General features: G+C 39.6%; 2 protein-coding genes across 5 annotated transcripts in view; one reads left to right on the top strand and one right to left on the bottom strand.

The window, feature by feature from the left end:
• The window catches only part of LOC139446839 (DCC-interacting protein 13-alpha-like), a 74,667-nt gene that overhangs the window by 30,273 nt on the left and 23,374 nt on the right, over window positions 1-21,020 (bottom strand). For 3 of the 4 annotated variants that reach the window (XR_011651935.1, XM_071228180.1, XM_071228182.1), the window contains exons 8-13: window positions 11,752-11,930; window positions 10,496-10,660; window positions 7,591-7,675; window positions 7,105-7,128; window positions 2,207-2,316; window positions 823-865 (exon numbers count right to left, since the gene is read on the bottom strand). Coding sequence is in view for 3 of the 4 variants with exons in the window: in XM_071228180.1 (XP_071084281.1) it covers window positions 823-865; window positions 2,207-2,316; window positions 7,105-7,128; window positions 7,591-7,675; window positions 10,496-10,660; window positions 11,752-11,930 (606 nt within the window). In the remaining variant the exon portion in view is untranslated. The remainder of the gene's footprint in view (window positions 1-822; window positions 866-2,206; window positions 2,317-7,104; window positions 7,129-7,590; window positions 7,676-10,495; window positions 10,661-11,751; window positions 11,931-21,020) is intronic. The other variant, XM_071228181.1, reaches the window with a different exon arrangement.
• LOC139445781 (angiopoietin-related protein 2-like) lies at window positions 15,446-20,717 on the top strand. Its single transcript, XM_071226996.1, has 4 exons — window positions 15,446-15,680; window positions 17,283-17,365; window positions 18,983-19,148; window positions 20,276-20,717. Exons 1-4 carry the CDS (start codon window positions 15,539-15,541, stop codon window positions 20,653-20,655), a joined length of 771 nt encoding a protein of 256 aa, XP_071083097.1. The 5' UTR covers window positions 15,446-15,538; the 3' UTR covers window positions 20,656-20,717.

Raw genomic sequence — 21,020 nt, 5'->3', positions numbered from 1 at the left:
GTTGTTGGAGCATTTAGGGAATACAAAGATGCAAAAAATTGGAGATAATTCAGTTTGTTTGTTTGTTGTTTAACGCTGCACTCAGCAATATTACAGCTATATGATGGAGGTCTGTAAATAATCGAGTCTGGATCAGACAATCCAGGGATTGATATCATGAGCATCGATCCACGCAATTGGGATACGATGACATGCATCAACGAAGTCAGTGAGCCTGACAACCCGATCCCGTTGGTCGCCTCTTACGACAAGCATAGTCGACTTTTACGGCAATTGAGTGAGTGAGTTTGGTTTAACGCCGCTTTTAGCAATATTCCAGCAATATCATGGCGGGGGACACCAGAAATGGGCTTCATACTTTTACGGCAAGCATGGGTTGCTGAAGACCTATTCTACCCCGGAAATTCACGGGTCTATCCAGTCTTAAAGGGTGTCCCAGGGTCCTTGAGTTCTTCTCTCATGGTGTTTGAATTTAAGGACCTCTTAAATCTTAATAAGGGATATGACAAGGAATTCTTTCATGCTTAATTTCAAACACTGTAATTATGCATTGAAATTGTCCAGATTTGTTGCAATACCCTGGGTGCTTTCAGTACTATAGAGATCGAAGTTAAAGAACACTGATTCTGTCATATTTCTGTTGTTAATCTGTCATGGCACGACAGATTAACTGTAATAATATGAAAGAATTAGGTCTTCTTTAACTTCTTTTGAATAGTATCTAATCAAGCTTATAATTCAAAAGGGTTTGTAAGATATGGAAAGAGATATAAAAGACACTTCCTTTTAAATTTCAGTACACATCTTCATCTGTCTACTCACCTCATCCCTTTCCCTAAAGTTTTCTGCTTGAAGAACAACAGCTCTGAGAAAAAAGGACAGGTATTAAAATGCAAGTCACCACATTGCTGGCAACACAGGTGTTCCAGGTAATCTAAGACTTGATCCGCTGAAAATGTTTTAAATCTCTCTACAAAGTGCAAATTTTTATTCCTCTGTTCATAAGACTGCCTAACAGCAAACTATGGCGGACAAGAAATAAATTTGAATTATAAATTGTTTGATAGGCATTACTTAGAAATTGACGGATGACAAGCCTTCTTTAATACTGTGAAAAGCAAGACTTGACAACGGTATAAGGATCTATACCGAAACGTCGATTTTCACAGTATTAAAGAAGTTGTTATCCATAAAATTGTGTCTACCTTGAAATTTGAATTAATTCTCCATTAACTAAATACATCCTCTTAAAGATGATACAACTCATGATCCATCAGAATCAAGGTTAACAAGGTTATAATATGTTTAATATACAGCCATATTTTTATATAATATTTTTACACCACTGTTAGAAAAATTCCAGCAATTCTATGAAGGTGATGTACCATGGGCTAGCCCAGTGAGATACTATGCCGCAGTTTTAACATCAATACCCCACATTACACTGACTGAGCCAACCAGTCCTTAGATTATCCTGTTAATGTAGAATGACAGGAAGGGCAACAACAAGTACCACTTTATTACGTTTCTTGGTATAACACAGCTGGGTTGGTTTGTTGTTTAACGCCGCAATCAGCAATATTCAAGCTATATGACAGCGGTCTGTAAATAATCGAGTCTGGACCAGACAATCCAGTGATTAATATCATGAGCATCGATCCACGCAATTGGGATCGATGACATGCTTCAACCAAGTCAGCGAGCCTGACCACCCGATCCCGTTAGTCGCCTTTTACGACAAGCATAGTCACCTTTTACGACAAGCATGGGTTGCTGAAAACCTATTCTACCCCTGAATCTTCACGGGTCCAACACAGCTGGGGATCAAACCCCTGACCTTTGGCTCCCCCAGCAATTTTAACATCCAAACTCCACATTATACGGACTCTGACCCGACCAGTCTTTAGTCTGTCCCCATACTTCAGAATGACAGGAAGGGCAACAAGTACCACTTCATTATGATTCTTGGTATGACACAACTGGGGAACAAAACCCCTGACCTTTCACTCCCAGGGCAGATTCTTTATCCACCAGACCACAGAGGCAGTCATTTCATGTAAATACCATGACCACGATGTGAACCAAACATTCAACACATCAGAGAGGTTTTATTCTGTTATGAGCTTGATGGCCTGTGTTTTAAACACCAAATTCTAGTCCTGAAAATGCATCACTTGAACTTGCAATCGTCACTAATATCACTCACTTCTTGCTGCCTTGACTGACAACTTGAAACACAAATCTGCGATCGTCCGAATTCGCCGGCTCAGCCATCACACCGTCCTCATTGAGATCAATAACAAGACTACCAGCAAACTGAAATACAAACCCCTTGATAAGTCGGACAGGACCAGAAACAGTTTCATTTGAGAATAGTGGAAATAAAATCAATCGTGACAGGAGTGACACATCTTTCCGAGGCAAGGGTGTGAACTGACCATAACAGTCCAGTTTCCACCCTTGCCTAACTAGGCTGGAATTCAAGAGTTACATTTTGGCTTGACTAACAAGTCTATGCATAGTCCAACCAACATCTAGACTTCCAGTTCATAAACAACATGGATTTCAGCTGCAGATTTGGGTATTTTTATTACAGAAAATAGCCGTGATTTACATGAAGCCACTACATCCCCGATAAGGATAAAGAAGTTGACATCCATAAGTCAACCCTGTCACGGTTGAAACAAGAGCTTCTCAATGGCACATGAGTCAACCCTGTCACGGTTGAAACAAGAGCTTCTCAATGGCACATGAGTCAACCCTGTCATGGTTGAAACAAGAGTTTTTCAATGAAATCAATGTTATCCTGGATCATATTTCTCAACTTCAGCTTCTAGCATTTAAGCCTGGGCATTAGCACTTACAATGTGACATTATGCATGTCCTAAAGTTCATTAATAATCACATAAACAATCTAGCAAATGAATAATCTAAAAAGACAATAATAATGATCCCATTAATATTGCATGAAATGTATCAGCACTTGATTTTCATTCTCAGCTTCCTGGGGAGAATACAACCCAAGCTGCCTGTGAGGAGCTAGAATGTTAAGAGTCACCTTAAAATCTCATCCAACCAGGTTCCCATTTACTGCTTGGTGAACAGAGGCACATTTCGAACAAAGTCGTTTGCCCAAGGAGACACCACATGTGTTACATATGCTTCAGTGTTGGGCAGAACAAAAGCCCTAGAAACGCTCAGGAGCCAAGCTGCCAAACACTGTCACCCATCCAAGGACACTCAGACGATAAAAGTTGCTTAACTTCACCTGATTTCTGACATGTGCTGTAAACAGAACCACCATGTGTGCATCAAATCCAGACTGATGCAGACCATAGATGTTAACTACTTCAGTGAAGCACACAAGCACAGGTTCAGTGCTGACAGACCAAGGGTCATAATCAAAAGGGATTCCAGCTTACAAACAATGATGTCACCCGGCACAGAAAGATGTGGCATTGTCATCCACCATGATGGAGGCATAGAGGGAATCTTAGTGAAAAAGGAGCCACTGGTAGCCAAATCATGAAGTCAAGGTGGGCGCACGGCAGGCCCAGTCGTCTAAGGCGCCGCAATTCGCTGTGCAGAGTTGCGCCCCTTCGGCATGGCAGAAACCTATGATTGTTGCTTCGAATCCCAGTTCACCCCGATTATGTTTCTAGGTTTGTCTGCAGTATACCCGTGCTCGTGGGTTTCACCGAACTGGTAAACGTCTGACACCTGCATCGATTCAGGCTTTCCTCCCACATATAACTGGATTTTGTTAAAAGCAGCATTAAACCAAACTCACTCACTCTCGCTGTTGCATCCCCTATGCGTGCAGGAAACCCATAACCTGAGTCCTGTGTATTCTGGGTTGTTTTTAGGTGTGTCTGTACCATACCTGTGCTCGTTGGTTTTACCAACTTGAAAACCAGATCAAAGACCTGCATCACTTCCAGCTTTCCTCACACATCAAGCTAACATGGTGTGACATAACTGAAATATTGCTAAAAGCTAGGGCTGGCAAAACAAATCGATAATCAGAATTATTGTCGATGGGAAGAAATATCAACGATTATCGATATGAAAATTGTGTCATCGATAACATCTTACATAAATCATTGTGATGGAATAACGTTTAGATTTACGAAAACAGACTTCTTATTGTCAATAACGTCAATTGCTGAAGATGGAAAGAAACTGTTTTTGTCATATCTTAAATGTCCACAAAGTAGTCCCTGCATAAATGTGCTACCACTCACCAGAGGAGTGAAATATGTTGATTTCTTTTGGAATTTGCTTTGCCTATTTGCTCCAAGTTACTTCTCAAATATTTATCGAATATTGATCGATATTTAGTTAACGATTATCTATCTCTATGATCTGTATTATTGCCAGCACAACTAAAAGCAGCATTAAGTTCACTCACTCACTCACTCACTTCTCTATTTTCAGTGTGAAAATATGCTACTAACAGTCTTAGAAATTTTGTTTCCTCAGAGTTTGAAGCTAGTCTTGATTGTTTACCATGTTTACATTTTCTGTCAGTTTTCTTCAGTCCGAATTTGTAGCAAAACTGAAGCATTGAGAACTGGTTCAGAATTACTGACCTTAAATGCTACTAGCAAATGAGGACTACCATCAACAGAAATTTCATTGTCCTCAGCACAATTTAGTAGTCTCGAGCTAGCAGGCTAGTGTGAATTTCTTAGCCTTGAATAATATGGTTCCCTTTCTAACCTAATAAAAGATCTCAAATGCTTAATTGTAAACTGTTTGATATGGGAGAGTCCTGATTTTACAAAACAAACTTTTTTAGCCCTACTTATTACAGTGAAACGTGATAAATCTGGATCCTGTTTTAAATGTAACACAAACCCTGGTATGATTACCCTCTGGAATATACATATCTACAGAGAGATTTAATTCAATATCCATGACGCATAAAAGTGGTAATCTATGGTAGATGACATCACTGAGACAGTTGGGATCACAGAGTGTCACTGCACATAATCGTCCTGTATCTAGCAGGTGCTTGATGTATTCAACCCAGTATATATTTAAGAACTTTCCTACTTCAAACAGAAAGGATTCAGTTTTGATTTCCTTTATAACAATTACTTTAAAAATGAAAGCAGGATGTTCTCAATTGTTAACACTGACATGACATGCAAAAATACTAGTCTCACAGGCGGCCCAGCCATCAAAGGTGCCCTAATTCGTCCCTTTGGAATGCTCAAAACCTGAGATCGTTGGTTCAAACCCCGGTTCTCTCAGATTATGTTTCTACGTTTGTCAGCACTATTCACCAAAGTGGTAATCGTCTGGGAATAGCATCACTTCAGGCTTTCCTCCAACATTAAGCTGACACGCCGTCATATGACTGGAATACTGTTCAAAGCGGCATTAAACCCAACTCACTCACTTACTCACTCACTCACCGCATACCTAGAATTCTATGTAACTCTTTGATAAAGAGAACACTGTACATTGACAAATTACCATGGTTACACTATATGTGCATGCTAAGTAAACAGAAACAAAAATAAAGCCCTGTCTTTTCAATGTATGTCAACACAACAATTTCAAGCATTTCACATCACATATATTACAAATCTTTTAATCCTTCTTACTCTTTGTAATAACACTTAGAAACCAAGTTGAAATATTTCCTCTGCATAGTAGGGAACAAAGGCACTCATGGTATTTACTGGGAAACAAACTTTGAAAAAAATCAAACCTGCAACAGATCATGCAGATATTTCATGCTACTTTTAATACACTTGGATCTTTCAATGTCAACTGAATGGATAGTTCTATGACTAAGTATTCCCATGCCCCCCAAATCGCCCCCAAAATGGACAGCTCTCCATCTCCCTAATTTGATCTCTCTATGTCAACAGAATAGAATGTTTCAAAATTTGATCTCCCATGTCATCAAAATGGATGGCTCTTCACATTGATATCCCCATGTCAGAAGAATGGACTGCTCTACATCTTGATCTCCCTATTTCAACTAAATGGACTGCTCTGCATTTACCAGTACACTGAATTGGTGATAATACAGTGCACCTTGCAATTAATGTCCCTATCAACTGAGCGGACTGTGCTGCAGGTTACACTAGCATCATGAACTATTTACCAAGCAAAGAAAAGCAATTTTCACAGCTTGTTTACCAGTTTACCAGTTGCCATGGTTTTATTGTGTGCACTGTGTGGGAAATGGGGGTGAACACTTGCAGGAAGACTTCACACAATACTGCTGACAACTCACAAGTCACTGATGACTGATGACACATCAACATCTTTACATGAACATAAATATCCTCAGAGTTCAAATGGTCAAAATAGTTAATCAATTACACATTTTCAATTGTTGAAATAATTTTTCAATGTGCATGCATCTATCAAATTATCAATAATACAATGAAACGCCACTGAAATAAAGAATAATTACGCATTCTGACATAAATATTAACTATGATTAATGATCATAGGAAATCATATTGAAATGAACACTATTTGGTCTGTGGTAACTCTGGGAAAATCATTAAGAGTTGAACTGCCAATAATATACAAAGGGTAATGATATCTTTAGAAGTCATATAAGTTGATTATGAAATCAACTACATGTATATCGTAATAATATAATCTGAAAAAGGAAACTTCAGTAACAGAAGGGAGATAACTCTACCAAGCCATTCTAACTCAACCAAGCCATTCTGTCTCCCCCTCATTGTGTGACTGAGTCATCGATGGGGAATTAGAAGTTGGAAGAGGATGAAGACATGACATGTTTATGGATAACAACTTCCTTATTGTTGCAACGATGTTCAGGGCTATACTTCCTGCCCGCTTCATCCGGTGAATCAAAAATAACAAAGACGTCATCCATAAAGGTTCATGTCTTCTTTGTGTAACCATTCTAAACATATGATTGGATTTCAGTAAACATTTCAGTTACTTGAGAAATATAAAATTTTGAAATGACATAAAAATTCTCACAAAAAATATTTTATATACAGAGAAGTTATATGTTTTTTCAAATTGCAGTTCAGCTATTAATGTCTAGCAAGCACAGGGAGGGTTGAAATGAAATCCTTGACTAGAGCATGTACTTACATCGACAGAGCCTACGCTACTGACCTAGAGAGGTCAACAGAGCAAGAGAAGGTCAAGGTTATATCAGAAACTGCAACCTCAGGCAAGCAAATTTCAAGGACAAATAGAATCTGCATCCTCTCACAAGGAATAAAATATATGACAAACTTTCAATCACAAAGTGACAACCTTTTTAAAGATGTGTTAATAAGACACATTAGATCTTCTTATAATGAATTATCAAGGATAAAGGGTAAGAAACTCAAAGGAACTTAGAAAAGTTGGTCACAGAGATTAGTGTAAGCACCTACTCTAGAATACCAGTGTTGTCACTGAAAGTCATGCTATGTTACAACTATAGGAATTCACATGGTGTTTGTCAGTTTGAGAAGTTAGACAGTGAAATCAACAAAAGCAACAACACCAGGGTCAGTGATTAGTGTTACTTAGATGCTAGAGTTGATCACTGCCAACACTGTGAGATGTACAGCACTCTGGGACACCTACCTCTTCCTTCGCCTGACTCATCAGATTGCCGCCTTGTGTGAAGAAATACACGCGATCCCATTTAGTGGTGATGAGGGCTTGTTTGCTGTAATAGACAACATCAGGTGAGGGGCTTAATAATGTCAGGGATAGAAACTAACAGTTTTTGTCCACTAGTCCTTATAATGACAACATATAGCAAAACCCTTAAAATGGGACAAGTTCTACTCGTCCTTAGGATACCTTTACTATTGGGCAGTTTGGTAAGGACTACAGGACTTGTGCCAATTTCTGACGCTGTAATGTGTTCACGATTGTTGCACCTATATAGGGAAGTGCAGGGGTATGTGTCTGTGGCTGCTTGTACTAGTCAGGACTAATGCTGGTTTTATGGTGCTAGCCCCCTGAGATACCATGCCACAGTTTTAACATGGATACTCAGACACAATACACTGACACCAAGACGACCAGTCCTTAGTTTCATCCCCTTAATGCACCGTAACAATGAGTGAGTGAGTTTGGTTTAAGGTCGCTTTTGACACTATTCCAGTTATATCGTGGCATGTCAGCTTAATGTGGGAGGAAAGCTCAATGTAATGCATTGACCAATTTGGTGAAACCCACGAGCACAGGTATGTCGCTGACAAACCTAGAAACATAATCAGGGTGAACTGGGATTCGAATCAACAATCATAAGTTTCTGGCATGCCCAAGGGAAGCAACTCTGCACAGTGAATCACAGCGCCTTAGACGACTGGGCCACCTGTGCCCCCCCTCGTAACAGGCAAGGTAACAACAGGTATGCTGTTAATAGTGCAGGAAATGAGGCTGTATAGAAGTTTATTGTAACAGTTGTATAGGTATTTGTTCTCAGGGTTTGTCAGGGTTCACTCCTATTGGTCAGAAATGTCAGACAAGTAATCGTTCACCCTGTTGTCAGTGTTTGTTTGTTTGTTTGTTTATTGTTTAACGCTGCACTCAGCAATATTCCCATTAGTCGCCTCTTACGACAAGCATAGTCGCCTATTATAGCAAGCATGGGTTGCTGAAGGCCTATTCTAACCCGAGATCTTCACTGGGGGAGACGAGCATGGGTTGCTGAAGACCTATTGTAACCCGGGATCTTCAATGGGGGAGACAAGCATGGGTTACTGAAGACCTATTCTAACCCGGGATCTTCACTGGGGGAGACAAGCATGGGTTACTGAAGACCTATTCTAATCCAGGATCTTCACTGGGGAAGACAAGCATGGGTTGCTGAAGACCTATTCTCACCCGGGATCTTCACTGCGGGAGACAAGCATGGGTTGCTGAAGACCTATACTAACCTGGCTCTTCTCAGGTCCTATTATCAGTGAAACTGACTAAGACAGCACCTACTGTAGCAATGGATCATTGCTAATCAGGTTTATAGCTTCATTCATACTTATCACCTAACTAACCTACAATGCTTGCAAACAGGAAAAGGGTACCACAGTGAAACATTGCTGTTTTAGATACTTGAATCAATTTCTTGATCACCTTGATTAACATCACGTGACCAGGAACTGAGGCTCCAATTATTATAAACTGTTTCAATTTCAGCAGAAATAGGAAGGAAGTTATGTTTCATCTTTGAAGATTTAATAAGGAAAACTCAGAGCCTATGACTGTCAAATATCACCTGAGTTTTCTCAGGGTCAGGTGTTCTTTGACCACGCCACGATCATTCAGGCCTTTAAGTTTAAATTTTCACCAAGTAGCAATATGGCTACAAGTATTTTTTTTCCAGGTAGCCAGTGTTAAAAATCAAGAAGACAAGCCAATATTGTGGGTAACCAAAAGCATTTGAAATTATCTTTTATCAAATAACTATTTTAGCATGTACAAGTTATAGCACTCATCATGGAATTGTATATAAGTGGAAACTGTACTTGATTTTTGTTATTTGTGACTCAAACAATGATACAATTTATGTTACTTTACTATATAGGTATATCCTTGCTTATCCATTGAGCATTGTCAACTTAAATAAAGTACTAATTACATTAATATTTATTTATTTTGGTTCATTGTCAACTTTAGGAGGAATTATTTGCATGTACAATTATTAGCAGATGTGTTTTCCAAGATCCACTGTTATTTATTTTTGTGTCTATAGATGTGTAGCAATAGAATTTAGTCACCACAAGATATTTTTCAAGGTAGTCATTTGGCTACCTCTGAATTTTAGACAGTAGACAAACTCAAATTTAATCGCAAATTTGAGGTGTGTCAATCTGAGGTAATAGCTAAAATGTGCAGTCATTCTTAGCTCTAAGGTGATTAACTTTGTGTAAGTTTCTACAGTTACTAGTGTCAGTCCCCAGGAGGATAAAGATGAAATAAATCCTAACAGTGTAGTTATAGGCTTAACATCATAATGGATAGCATCTCTGCCACTGGCATGTCTGTCTATTGGGAAGATATCACTGCATCTGCAACATTCCTTGAAATTTCCCCAAAGAAATAACAAATAAATTTGGAAAATAGTCAATCATGGTTTTCAGGTATTTGTTTTGTGAACCAATCATTGTTGATCAAAGTTTGCTTGCTTGTTGTTTAACGCCGCACTCAGCAATATTCAAGCTACATGACGGCAGTCTGGAAATAATCGAGTCTGGACCAAACAATCCAGTGATTGACATCATGAGCTTTGATCTACACAATTTGGAAATGATGACATGCATCAACCAAGTCAGCGAGCCTGACCACACAATCACGTTAGTCGCCTCTTACTACAAGCATAGTCGCCGTTTACAGCAAGCATAGTCGCCTCTTACGACAAGCATTATATAGTCACCATTTATGGCAAGCATGGGTTGCTGAAGAATGAAGACCTATTCTACCCTGGATCTTCATGGGCATGTTGATCAAGTGATCAAAAAGGAGACCACTGTGTACATACATTCGTTGAAAGAGATATCCTGCCTTCTGAGTGAGTGCTGTGTTGGGCGGTATAAATGGCATATCTATCGGTGGTTCTGCATTGTAGAGGTGGGCGCTCTGTTTCTCTATTGTGTCAATCAGCTCAACCGTCTTCTGAGTTTCGGCTGACAATTCCTGATGAACACTGAAATGATGTGAACACACCCACGTAGTGAGAAGTCAACAAAAGTAGGTCAGTGAATTTGGTGTAACAGCATTTTGAACAGTATTTCAGCTATTAAGCTAGACAATGCACACATGTTCATGACCTTCAAAATTTTTCAACACACTATGATCAAAACAAATGATAATATTATTTATTACAATAAATCTCCAAAGGAAGTAAGTAAGCATATGGCGTAGTTGAACCAATCAACTCAACTCGAAAGGTTGCACGGGAATCACGCATGCACGAATACGGTGTTAGCTGGCCTCCATTTGTCCATTGGTATATCCATTCTTTTACCTATCAGTGCTAATTACCCCCTGCCTCATGATTGCCATTGCCCATTGCCAATTACCAATCAGTGATATTTAAGCCAGGCCTGGCTTCCAGTTGCAACTATCATCACTAAATACTGTAAAGTGTTGGCTTCCATTGTCTATTGCTAATAACCTACCTGCGCCAATTATCTGTTAGCTTCCCTTGTTAAGTTACCTTTTGTTATCTTATTGCTTGTGTTGTTCTTACAGGTACATAGATATGTTCTCTGCCTCATAGCATTTATTCAAAATACGCATCAGTCGGAAAGCGCACGTTAATTCTCCAAAGTAAGTAAGTAAGTAAGTAAGTAAGCATTTATTCACCTGATGAAGGAGTAGGTACATACTCCAAAATGTTGTGTTCCTCATAATAAAAACGTTGACATCCATAAATTTTCTTCCTTATGTGTATCACTTCTAAATGCCTTTTAAAAAAAACTAGTCGAATTAAGTTCAGAGATGGAACTTGCATGACAGAGTGAGTGAGTGAGTATGGTTTTACGCCACTTTTAGCAATATTTCAGCAATATCACGGTGGGGGACACCAGAAATGGGCTTCACACTTTGTACCCATGTCGGGAATCGAACCCAGGTTTTCGGCGTGACGAGCGAACGCTTTAACCACCAGGCTACCCGACCGCCCCTGCATGACATAGAACCCTTTGAAGCAGAATATTTTGAGGACTTAGTTATGCCTTATGCTGTACAGTCATATTCACTTCAACTTGCTGCAAAGGACAACAAATACGGTACCTCTGAACACTTGCTGCTATGTTTGTGAGGAAGTTTTCGATCTCTGGTTTGCAGACTGCCTCCTGACCCATCTGAAAGAAGGACCTCTGAGCATGGAGGTACCCCATGATGGGCTCGAGGAGGAAACATCGCCGCTTGTACTGCACTGCGTTCAGGCTCGAGTAGTAGTGAAGTGAGGTCTGGAACAGAGAGGTCAAATCTTCAAAAAGTGTTGCTAGGTTTTATTGCCTTCTTGTTTACTTGTTTGTTGTTTTAGCATCGCACTCAGCAATAATCCAGCTATAAATTTCAGAGGTCTGTAAAAAATCAAGTCTGGACCATGTGATCCAGTGACTGACATCATGAGCATCAATTTACGTGATTCGGATACGGTGACATGCATCAATCAAGTCAGCAGGCCTGACCACCCGATAAATCTAGATACTGTGCTGTGTCCTGTGAGTTGGTTGGGTAAATGATGTTTTGAACAGTATGGCAGTCATGTCATGATGTCAGGTTAGAGTGAAAAGTGATGCTGGTCCTAGACGTTAACCACAACACACACAAGCGTGGCCATGGTGCTCAGACCAAGGAGCATATCCTGTAAGTTTCAAACCCACCGTAAGCAGAGTCTGGCAAAGCCAAGGGAAGCAACTCTGCATGAAAATCAATTTCGAAGACTGGACTTGTATCAGCATGGTCAATGTGAAATAGAGATATTGTCTCCATAGAATCAACTTTCGATGCATTGACCTGGGTCATTGCATGGCATCATGCGCCATGCTTTATTTTATTTTGTTTGAGACAGTCACAGTGAGATGAGTAACAGTTTGAAAGATGTAAACAAACTTTTAGAAGAAACCTTATCTTTATCTCGCGCATGAATAATGATATGTCTACATACGAAACACATAAATAATCATGAAAATATGTTTTAAAACATTTCTAACTGTAAAATATTACACAAAACACGCTTGTTTTAGTGGGGCTCACTGATCAAAGGGAGACAACCTCTGTCACAGGGACAGGCGGGAAACGTGGACCCAGTTTCTGTGTAGGAGGTATGAGCACTTTTGTCAGGCTACAGGAGTAAACATACTGTACGCTAAGCATTAGGTCGGTAACTCGCATAGAGAAGTATGATTCATGATTATATAAAAATTACACACTCATAACTTTGTGGGTTTCAATTTTAACAATATCTGCATGTCTCCACTGATCTTGTTCATCTCAAAATACTATAACAACAATGTTACTATTACTTTGAAAAGATTAATTATGGAAAATATCAGGGATGTGCGGTTTTATCGGTATACCGGTATATTGCAATACAAATTCATCACGATACGTATCGCGATACGTTTTTGGCGTATCGGTTTTTCCCTCATTATTTAAACACCATCTGATAAAAATACGTATTCAGTCCGGACTTGTGCAAGCAGCCACACCAACACACACACGTACATGACCTATCATGAAGACTAGGATTTGATGTTACTTTACTTTGTTTAACTTGTTTTTGCTGGCTGTTCACTATCCAGAATACTAAAGAAAAACACATTTCATTGTGATCACAGTACTGGTAGTGGTAAAACATTTGAAATTTGACCAGTTGTATCTTTTAACATTTTTTACACAATGTTTGATGAAAGACAATGACTGACATGGAATTTGTCATGATGTATAATTCTTATCAAATTTATGTTAATGTTAATGTTAATGTTTCATTGTTTTTCAAACTGTTTCAGAGAGTAACATTATTCAAATGTGATTGATAAAGGTTGGAGACTGTGACTGACATGTATATGCCATGATGTATAGTCTTACCTTATTAAATCAAAACAAAGACAAAACAAATGCTTCATACTCTTTATTTGATTGTAGATAAAAATAATAGTACAATTTTTTTAAAATTGGTTCATAATTTTGACCAAATTGTTAACATTGCAGCTTTCATATTAATATTTGTCAAAGGGATATGAAAAAAAGCTTTTCTCTTGGTAGAAATTATTTCCCAATATATTGCAATAATATTGATAAATGTTTTTGAAATATTGCAATATATCGCAATACACTTTTTGGTCCAATTCCCAACCCTAGAAAATATTAATTACTTTACCACTGTAGATATTAATCATGAAAAATATTAATAACTTTACCACTGTAGATATACAAAACATTTTATATGCCATTCCGTCCAGCCATTGTGTCACTGCCAAAATTGTTTGTTCAATTCTAGACATACAAAACATCTTGCAGACATATGATGTGCCAACAAAAGGTTTTGTGCCTGTCCATTCAGTGAATAAAAATTAATAACAATTAAAGGTATGGGAAGCCACTGTTTTGAAAACATATTACTAGTTTTATTTTTATGATATATTCATTTTCTATTTTTATATTACATATATATTTAAACTCAAATGTGTCATGTTCTCATTCCTGATTCTGAAGGTACCACATGCAAATTACAATTTGTTTTACTTTCTGGGTTACATGTGTGATTTTGTTCGTTTGTTGTTTAAAACCGCACTCAGCAATATTCCAGCTATATGACAGCGGTCTGTAAACAATCGAGTCTGGACCAGCCCATCTAGTGATTGACATCATGAGCATCGATCCACGCAATTGGGATACGATGACATACATCAACCAAGTCAGCGAGCCTGATCCCGTTAGTCGCCTCTTACAAAAAGCATAGTCGCCTTTTACAGCAAGCATGGGTTGCTGAAGACCTATGTGTAAGCTTTCTGACCGTATCGATGCTTGCATCAACAAGGTGTGCTACAGAATTTCTCCGTGCTGTGTTATCTCCTGGATCAACGTTATCTTGTACATATGAGTATGCTTGTGGTAGAGAGTCCGCACGGAGAGCGGAAGGTCCGGAGTTCGATCCCGGACCGTGTCATACAAAAAGACGTTAAAAGATTGTACTTGTTGTTACCCTGTCGGGCGCTCGGCATTAAGGGGCTAAAACAAGGACTGGTCGGCTCGGAGTCAGTATACTGTGTCTGAGTGGGGTATTCATGTTAAACTGTGGCATGGTATCTCAGTGAGCTAGCACTATAAATCGGCATCAGTCCGGACTAGTACAAGCAGCCACACACACACATACACATGCATGCACGTCGCTATATCAGTGCAATAATCTTGGACGCGACGTTAAACCCAATTTCACCTTACCTCACCTCACATATGAGTATGAAGTGTAAGTGTAGTTCCTTGCCCTAGTTAGCTCAATATTACATCCATATATTACATTGGTCTGTACATAACTTGATCAGGACAAACTTATGGTTAACAGCATGAGCACGATAGCATGATAGGCCGTACACTAGTTCTATTCTAACTCACAGTGACAGATAGTCATGATCCCTCCACCCTCACAGCCACCCCCACCCATCTCTCCCCCCCCCCCCCCCCCAACCCATCCCCCACGCATCCCTCCCAAGTGAGCTGACACCTCATCCATCACCCCCCATCCCACATCACCCAAGTGAGCTGACTACCCAGATCCCCACTATACATGACTATCAAGGTTAAAATCAAACAATACATCAGGCTTATCCACACAAGGGTATTCCCAATCCCACTGCCAAAGGTCTTATAAGATACAGCTATCTAAAGTTCAAGTACACAATTTAGCGAGTACTAACACATCAGGGGGTATCAATTTCCTTTTGTCCATCTCAGATCCTGACTGGACAATGAACGACAATATTGTGAAATATGTCAGCTGCCTTACAGGGAAGTATAAAGCCTCTAGTTCTATAATTGATAACACTCCACTTGTAAGTATCCCTGTGTTATGATGCATGCTATGTTGACTGTTTCACTGTTCCTGGCGTTCGGGATGTTGGGAAGCCTTGTCAGCTCATCCCCGAGCCGATACAGCAGCCCCAAGCATCACCAGGAAGCACTCAACAAACATGACAAATTACTCTACGGAGGTAAGATTTGTTTGTTGTGTAACGCATGCTCAGCAATATTCACCAGTGATTGATGTTATGAGCACCGATCCATGCCTTCGGTGTATGATGACACTCAGTCAACCAAGTGACAGAGTATGACCACTCTTATAGGGTTGCGACAGGTACTCGAGTACCCGATAACGGGTCGGGTAGCTTAGTCCAATTTTCAGGACTCGAGTACCCGTTCAGGGGAGATAACTCTAATCTCCTTTCGTAACTCGTAAGCCACTTCAAAATGGACGACAAAGCGGACAAACGTTCAAATGTTTTAGGTAAGCCATGCAGGCATTTAATAAAAAAAACATAATACCTTAGAATAGATCAATAGATGTTTGATGACCTTTAATTTGCAAAAGCATTACAAACAAGTGGGACAACATTGAACTACGGGTACTCGAGTCCGGTTCGGGTATTGTCTGCTGGGTACTCGTGTTCAGTTTTCATACCCGGTCGCAACCCTACACTCTTACGATCATATGGAATGGAGGTAAGAGATTATTAAGATGAGTACATCAACTGAGATCTACCAAAGGTAGGGTTCAGTGTACTGAATTTTATCAAACCGTGCCTGCGGGCTTCTTTCTTTTATCATTGATGGCCCAGCTGTCTAAGATTGTGCAGAGTTGCGTCCCTTGGGCACGTCAGAAACCTATGATTGTGGGTTCGAATCCCGGTTCACACCGATTATGTTTCTAGGTTTGTCAGCACCATACCCGTACTCATGGGTTTCACCAAAGTAGTAAACGTCCGAGACCTGCGTCACTTCAGGCTTTCCTCCCACATTAAGCTGACACGCCGCGATATAACTGTAATACTTTTAAAAGCTGTGTTAACCCCAACTCACTCACTCACTCTTTCTTTTATTAAGGATTCACAAGACCTTTTTTTTTCTTTTTGGGTCTGTCCATATCTATTTTTAATTTGTTTCTTTTTTTATTCATATCAGAAGAAAATTAACTTGGAGACATTTAAGTGTTGCTGTTGGTTGATTCTATTTTCTTTCAATAAGTCCATGAACAGGTGATATCATTCCACTGTCATGATGCTATCCCATCACTATTTACAAGGAATCATGAGCTTGTGAGATGGGTTCATCATAAGTATTTCAGTATCATGACATGTTAGCATGAATGTAAGATGAAAGACACACATCGTAGATGTTCACACAAGTTTGTTTGTTGTCTAATGCCACACTCAGCATTATTCCAGCTATAAGACGGTGGTCATATATAATCGAGTCTGGACCAGACCATCCAGAGATATAATGAGCATCGATCCAAGCGATTGGGATTAGAGAGTAAAACCCACAAACATAGGCATCGTGCTGACAGATCATATCTAGGACAAATCAGGGATTCAACCCACAACCGGCGAATCCTGACACATGCAAGGGAAGCAACTTTGCACAATGAGCGGCTGCAATTCAGACCACTGGGCCATCCATGCCCCACACAATTATTATCTTGTACCAATATATATATATAAAATGAAATTATGTGCTACGTCTTTACAACAACAAAAATAGCCCCATGATCCCTAACTTTTTTTGTCCGGTATACCAACACATGCTGTTGCTTTCAGACTGTCATGAGGTACGGAAGGTGGGAGGCTACAATGTATCTGGAGTGTACACACTGCACATCAACAAGACCTCCTCCTTCCAGGTATGACTGCAACTGTGTACACAATATATTTTGTGAAGGATCAAACATATTCTGTTACAATTTTCTGTTCGTAAGTTTCCTCAGCACATCAAGATTCCAGCTTATTCATTCATTCATTAAAATTAGCTTCTTTTGCATTTAACATTTATTTAAAAAGCAAAATAATACAGACATTATACATTTTTACCATGAATATTTTGCATTTCTCAGATTGATGTGAAAAGGAGTTTCAGAATTTGGTACCTTAGAAAATATTTTTCTCACTGCAGTAAAAATATTATATTTTCATAAAATGAAAAATATTTTTACATTATTGCATTTTTTACTGAAGGACTAGCCATTTCATAAGGGATGGGGGACAGGAATTTATAGAAAAACACTTCCAAGATAATGCTTTAAAACAAAACATCTTAATCAACTAACAATATAAATCAAGTTTTCCCCCTTGCAGAGTCAGTGAATATGGTTTTACGCCGCTTTTAGCAATATTCCAGCAATATCACAGCGGGGGACACCAGAAACGGGCTTCACACATTGTACCCATGTTGAGATTCGAACCTGGGTCTTTAGCATGGCGAATGAACGCTTTTACCACAAGGCTACCCAACTGCTCCCACTATTGCCAAACTAGGCTGGAAATTCCAGGGTTGATCAAAGTACCACCAGTGACCTTCTATGTCTCTCCTGTTCACTAATCAGATTCCACCACTCCTATCACTTGCATTTCCTTCAAACAAATGGCAGCGCCCGATCAAGACAATCTGGTCGAAGATCAAGATCAATATTGTAATAAAACGTGTCTCATCAAAGTGCATCAAATGAGGTGAGCACCTTGATTAAAAACATAAAAAGATTTGGAAAATATCTGTCGACACCCAGTTGATGGTACACATTCTTTGCAAATCCTACAATCAACCAAAATATGCATGTTTTAATCCTTCTTTCTTCATTGTTAAACGCCACATGCAGCAATATTACAGCTATCTTGGCTGCAGTCTGTAAATAATCAAGTTTAGACCGGACAATCCAGTGATTGACATCATGAGCATCGATCCTTTGGGAGTCGATGACATGCACCAACCAAGTCAGTGAGCCTGACCACCTGATCCCGTTACGACCTGATCCTGAAGTCTCTGACAACAAGCATAGTCACCTTTTACTGCAAGCATGGGTTGCTGGAGACCTATTTGAACCAGGATCTTCAAGGGTCCGTTTTAATCCATGTTGTTTAAGAACCGATTGTCAATTTTGTTACACGATTTTGATTGGAAAATGTATAGACTTGTTATTCCAGCCAACTCCATAGTTGTCCAGTTCGATAAGGGTGGAAACTCGACTTTAGAATCAGTTAACTCCCTTCCCTCAGGATGATGGAAAAAGATAATTACGCTCGAGACTTTTGAAAAATAAAAAAATTGTCGGCCACATAAAATAAATTGTTGCAATTGAGGCTCAAAGTAGTAATTAAAAAAAATATATGTTTTTGCATCTGCAGCTAAAAAAATATCAAGCCTCCATACAAAATCCCAGGCTGCACGCTAGAATATCAAATGATCAGTCCTGCTTGTTGAACAAATGCCTTTGCTCATTCCACCAGCATAATCTGTACATATGCAGGTACATTGTGAGCACACGGCAGACAACTCCTTCACGGTCATACAGAGACGAGTGTCCGGGGCAGTCACATTCATCCGGCAGTGGTCAGAGTACGTCGCCGGATTCGGCAGTGTTCAGGACAGCTACTGGGCAGGGCTGAGTCAGATCTTATACCTCACAAGCACAGGTAATGGTGTACTGGAGACTATTATCTGGGATTTATCTAGGATTCTAAACTAAGTGCACAGAAAAAATGGGGGAAAAAAAGATTATTTTGTTCAAAATTAGTATTTTATATTGTTCTATTGGTTATAATTCAGAGGTATTTTAACAATGCAGTGCATTCAATGAAAAAATATAAATCTAAGTATTAAAGCCTCTTCCTCCAATCTCATTAAAATCAGACCTTAGTTCTCGATCGCTAAACAAAGATCTGAAGACATCCCATTAGGGAATGACCTTTCATCCGACTAATCAGTGCGTTGCTTACCTTGGAATGTGATTTCTAATCATGCATCCTCAAAAACTTTAACCTGGGGTATTCCGAATGATGTTATGGGTTTAACAACTGAATCCATACATCTAGACCACTATAGCCATTCCAGTATGTTCTTTTGTTCAGGTTTCAAATTTGTAATCGAGAATTTAGCAAAATATGTTTCGAAGCGTAGTTGCCAAATTGAAAATAGTGCCGTAAAGCATGAGAAAGCTGCCCTCTGATTGGTCATTCCATTGCTTGGTCAAAGTTCGCGCAAGGTCGGTTTGATGAGACCCGTAATGGGATGTCCTCAGATCTTTTTTTAGCGGTAGGGAGAACTAAGATCTGATTTTAATGAGATTGCCTCTTCCTATTTATCAGCTCTGGTTCATGCAAGTCACCACTATAAAGTTAGTTGTACAATATTGGCACTAGAAAATAGTTCATTACACTTTGAAAATATTTACGGACATTTGCTGCGGCCTCCGGGCCGAATATCTACCTCTGATTAATTCTAGATAGTAGTTCACTGGCATAATGCAGGCATTTCTGATGTAAAACTATGCATCCAAGAAGGGCTTTAGAACTACATATGCCTGCAGTGGGTGGGTGAGAATGGACTTTTGAAGCTTTTTGCAATGTTCCAGCATTATCATAGCAAGGACACCAGAAAAGGGTTTTACACACTTTCCCACTTGGGGAATTTAACAACCAAACAGTTTTGTTTGTTGTTTATTACCCACTCTTAGCAATAATCCACAAATATCCCGGTGGGGTACACCAGAATGGGTTTCACACATTGTACAGCTGAGTTTAGCAACTTTTATTTTCTTCAGGAAATAATGTTTTAACGATCAACATGCAGACGTGGGATGGGGAAGCTCAGAATGTCCGTTACTCATTTTTCCGTCTGCAAGACCCGAACACCTTCACACTCAACATTGGTGGGTTCTCTGGCTCTGTCCCTGACGATCTTTTCTACAACAACAACATGCCCTTTGCCACATATGACCGCCCTGACACAAACAGCTGTGCCAGCCAACAGAGTGCTGGGTGGTGGTACAACTACTGCAGCTACGCTCTCCCCAACGGAGTCTACTACACCGGAGGCAGCTACACGCCAACCGGCGGATTCTACAATGGTATCTACTGGAAGGACTGGCGAGGATATGGATACTCTTTGAAATTCCTCTCAATGTCTCTGTCTCAAATGTGATGCTACAAAGATGATTATTAATGTATTTATACATAATATGATGTGTTTTTCTTACATCAACCTGTAACAAAATAACAACAAATTAATATTATTAATGTGGCTGTTGTCAGTCCTGCCATGTGAGGTCAGGCTTTGTCTTGTTGGAAAATGACATTCGTTTGTTGCATAATGAGAGTGAGTGAGTATGGTTTTAGGCTGCTTTTAGCAATATTCCAGCAATATCACGGCGGGGGACACCAGAAATGGGCTTCACACATTGTACCCATGTCGGGAATCGAACCCAGATCTTCGGCGTGACGAGCGAACGCTTTAACCACTAGGCTACCCGACCGCCCCTTGTTGCATAATGGGAGGAACATATGGCC

Source organism: Haliotis cracherodii, unplaced genomic scaffold, assembly GCF_022045235.1.
Source record: "Haliotis cracherodii isolate W230 unplaced genomic scaffold, xgHalCrac1.p SCAF_6, whole genome shotgun sequence".
NCBI lineage: Eukaryota > Metazoa > Mollusca > Gastropoda > Lepetellida > Haliotidae > Haliotis > Haliotis cracherodii.
The sequence above is the reverse complement of the archived record's forward strand: the minus strand, read 5'-3'. Positions and strand labels throughout refer to the sequence as shown.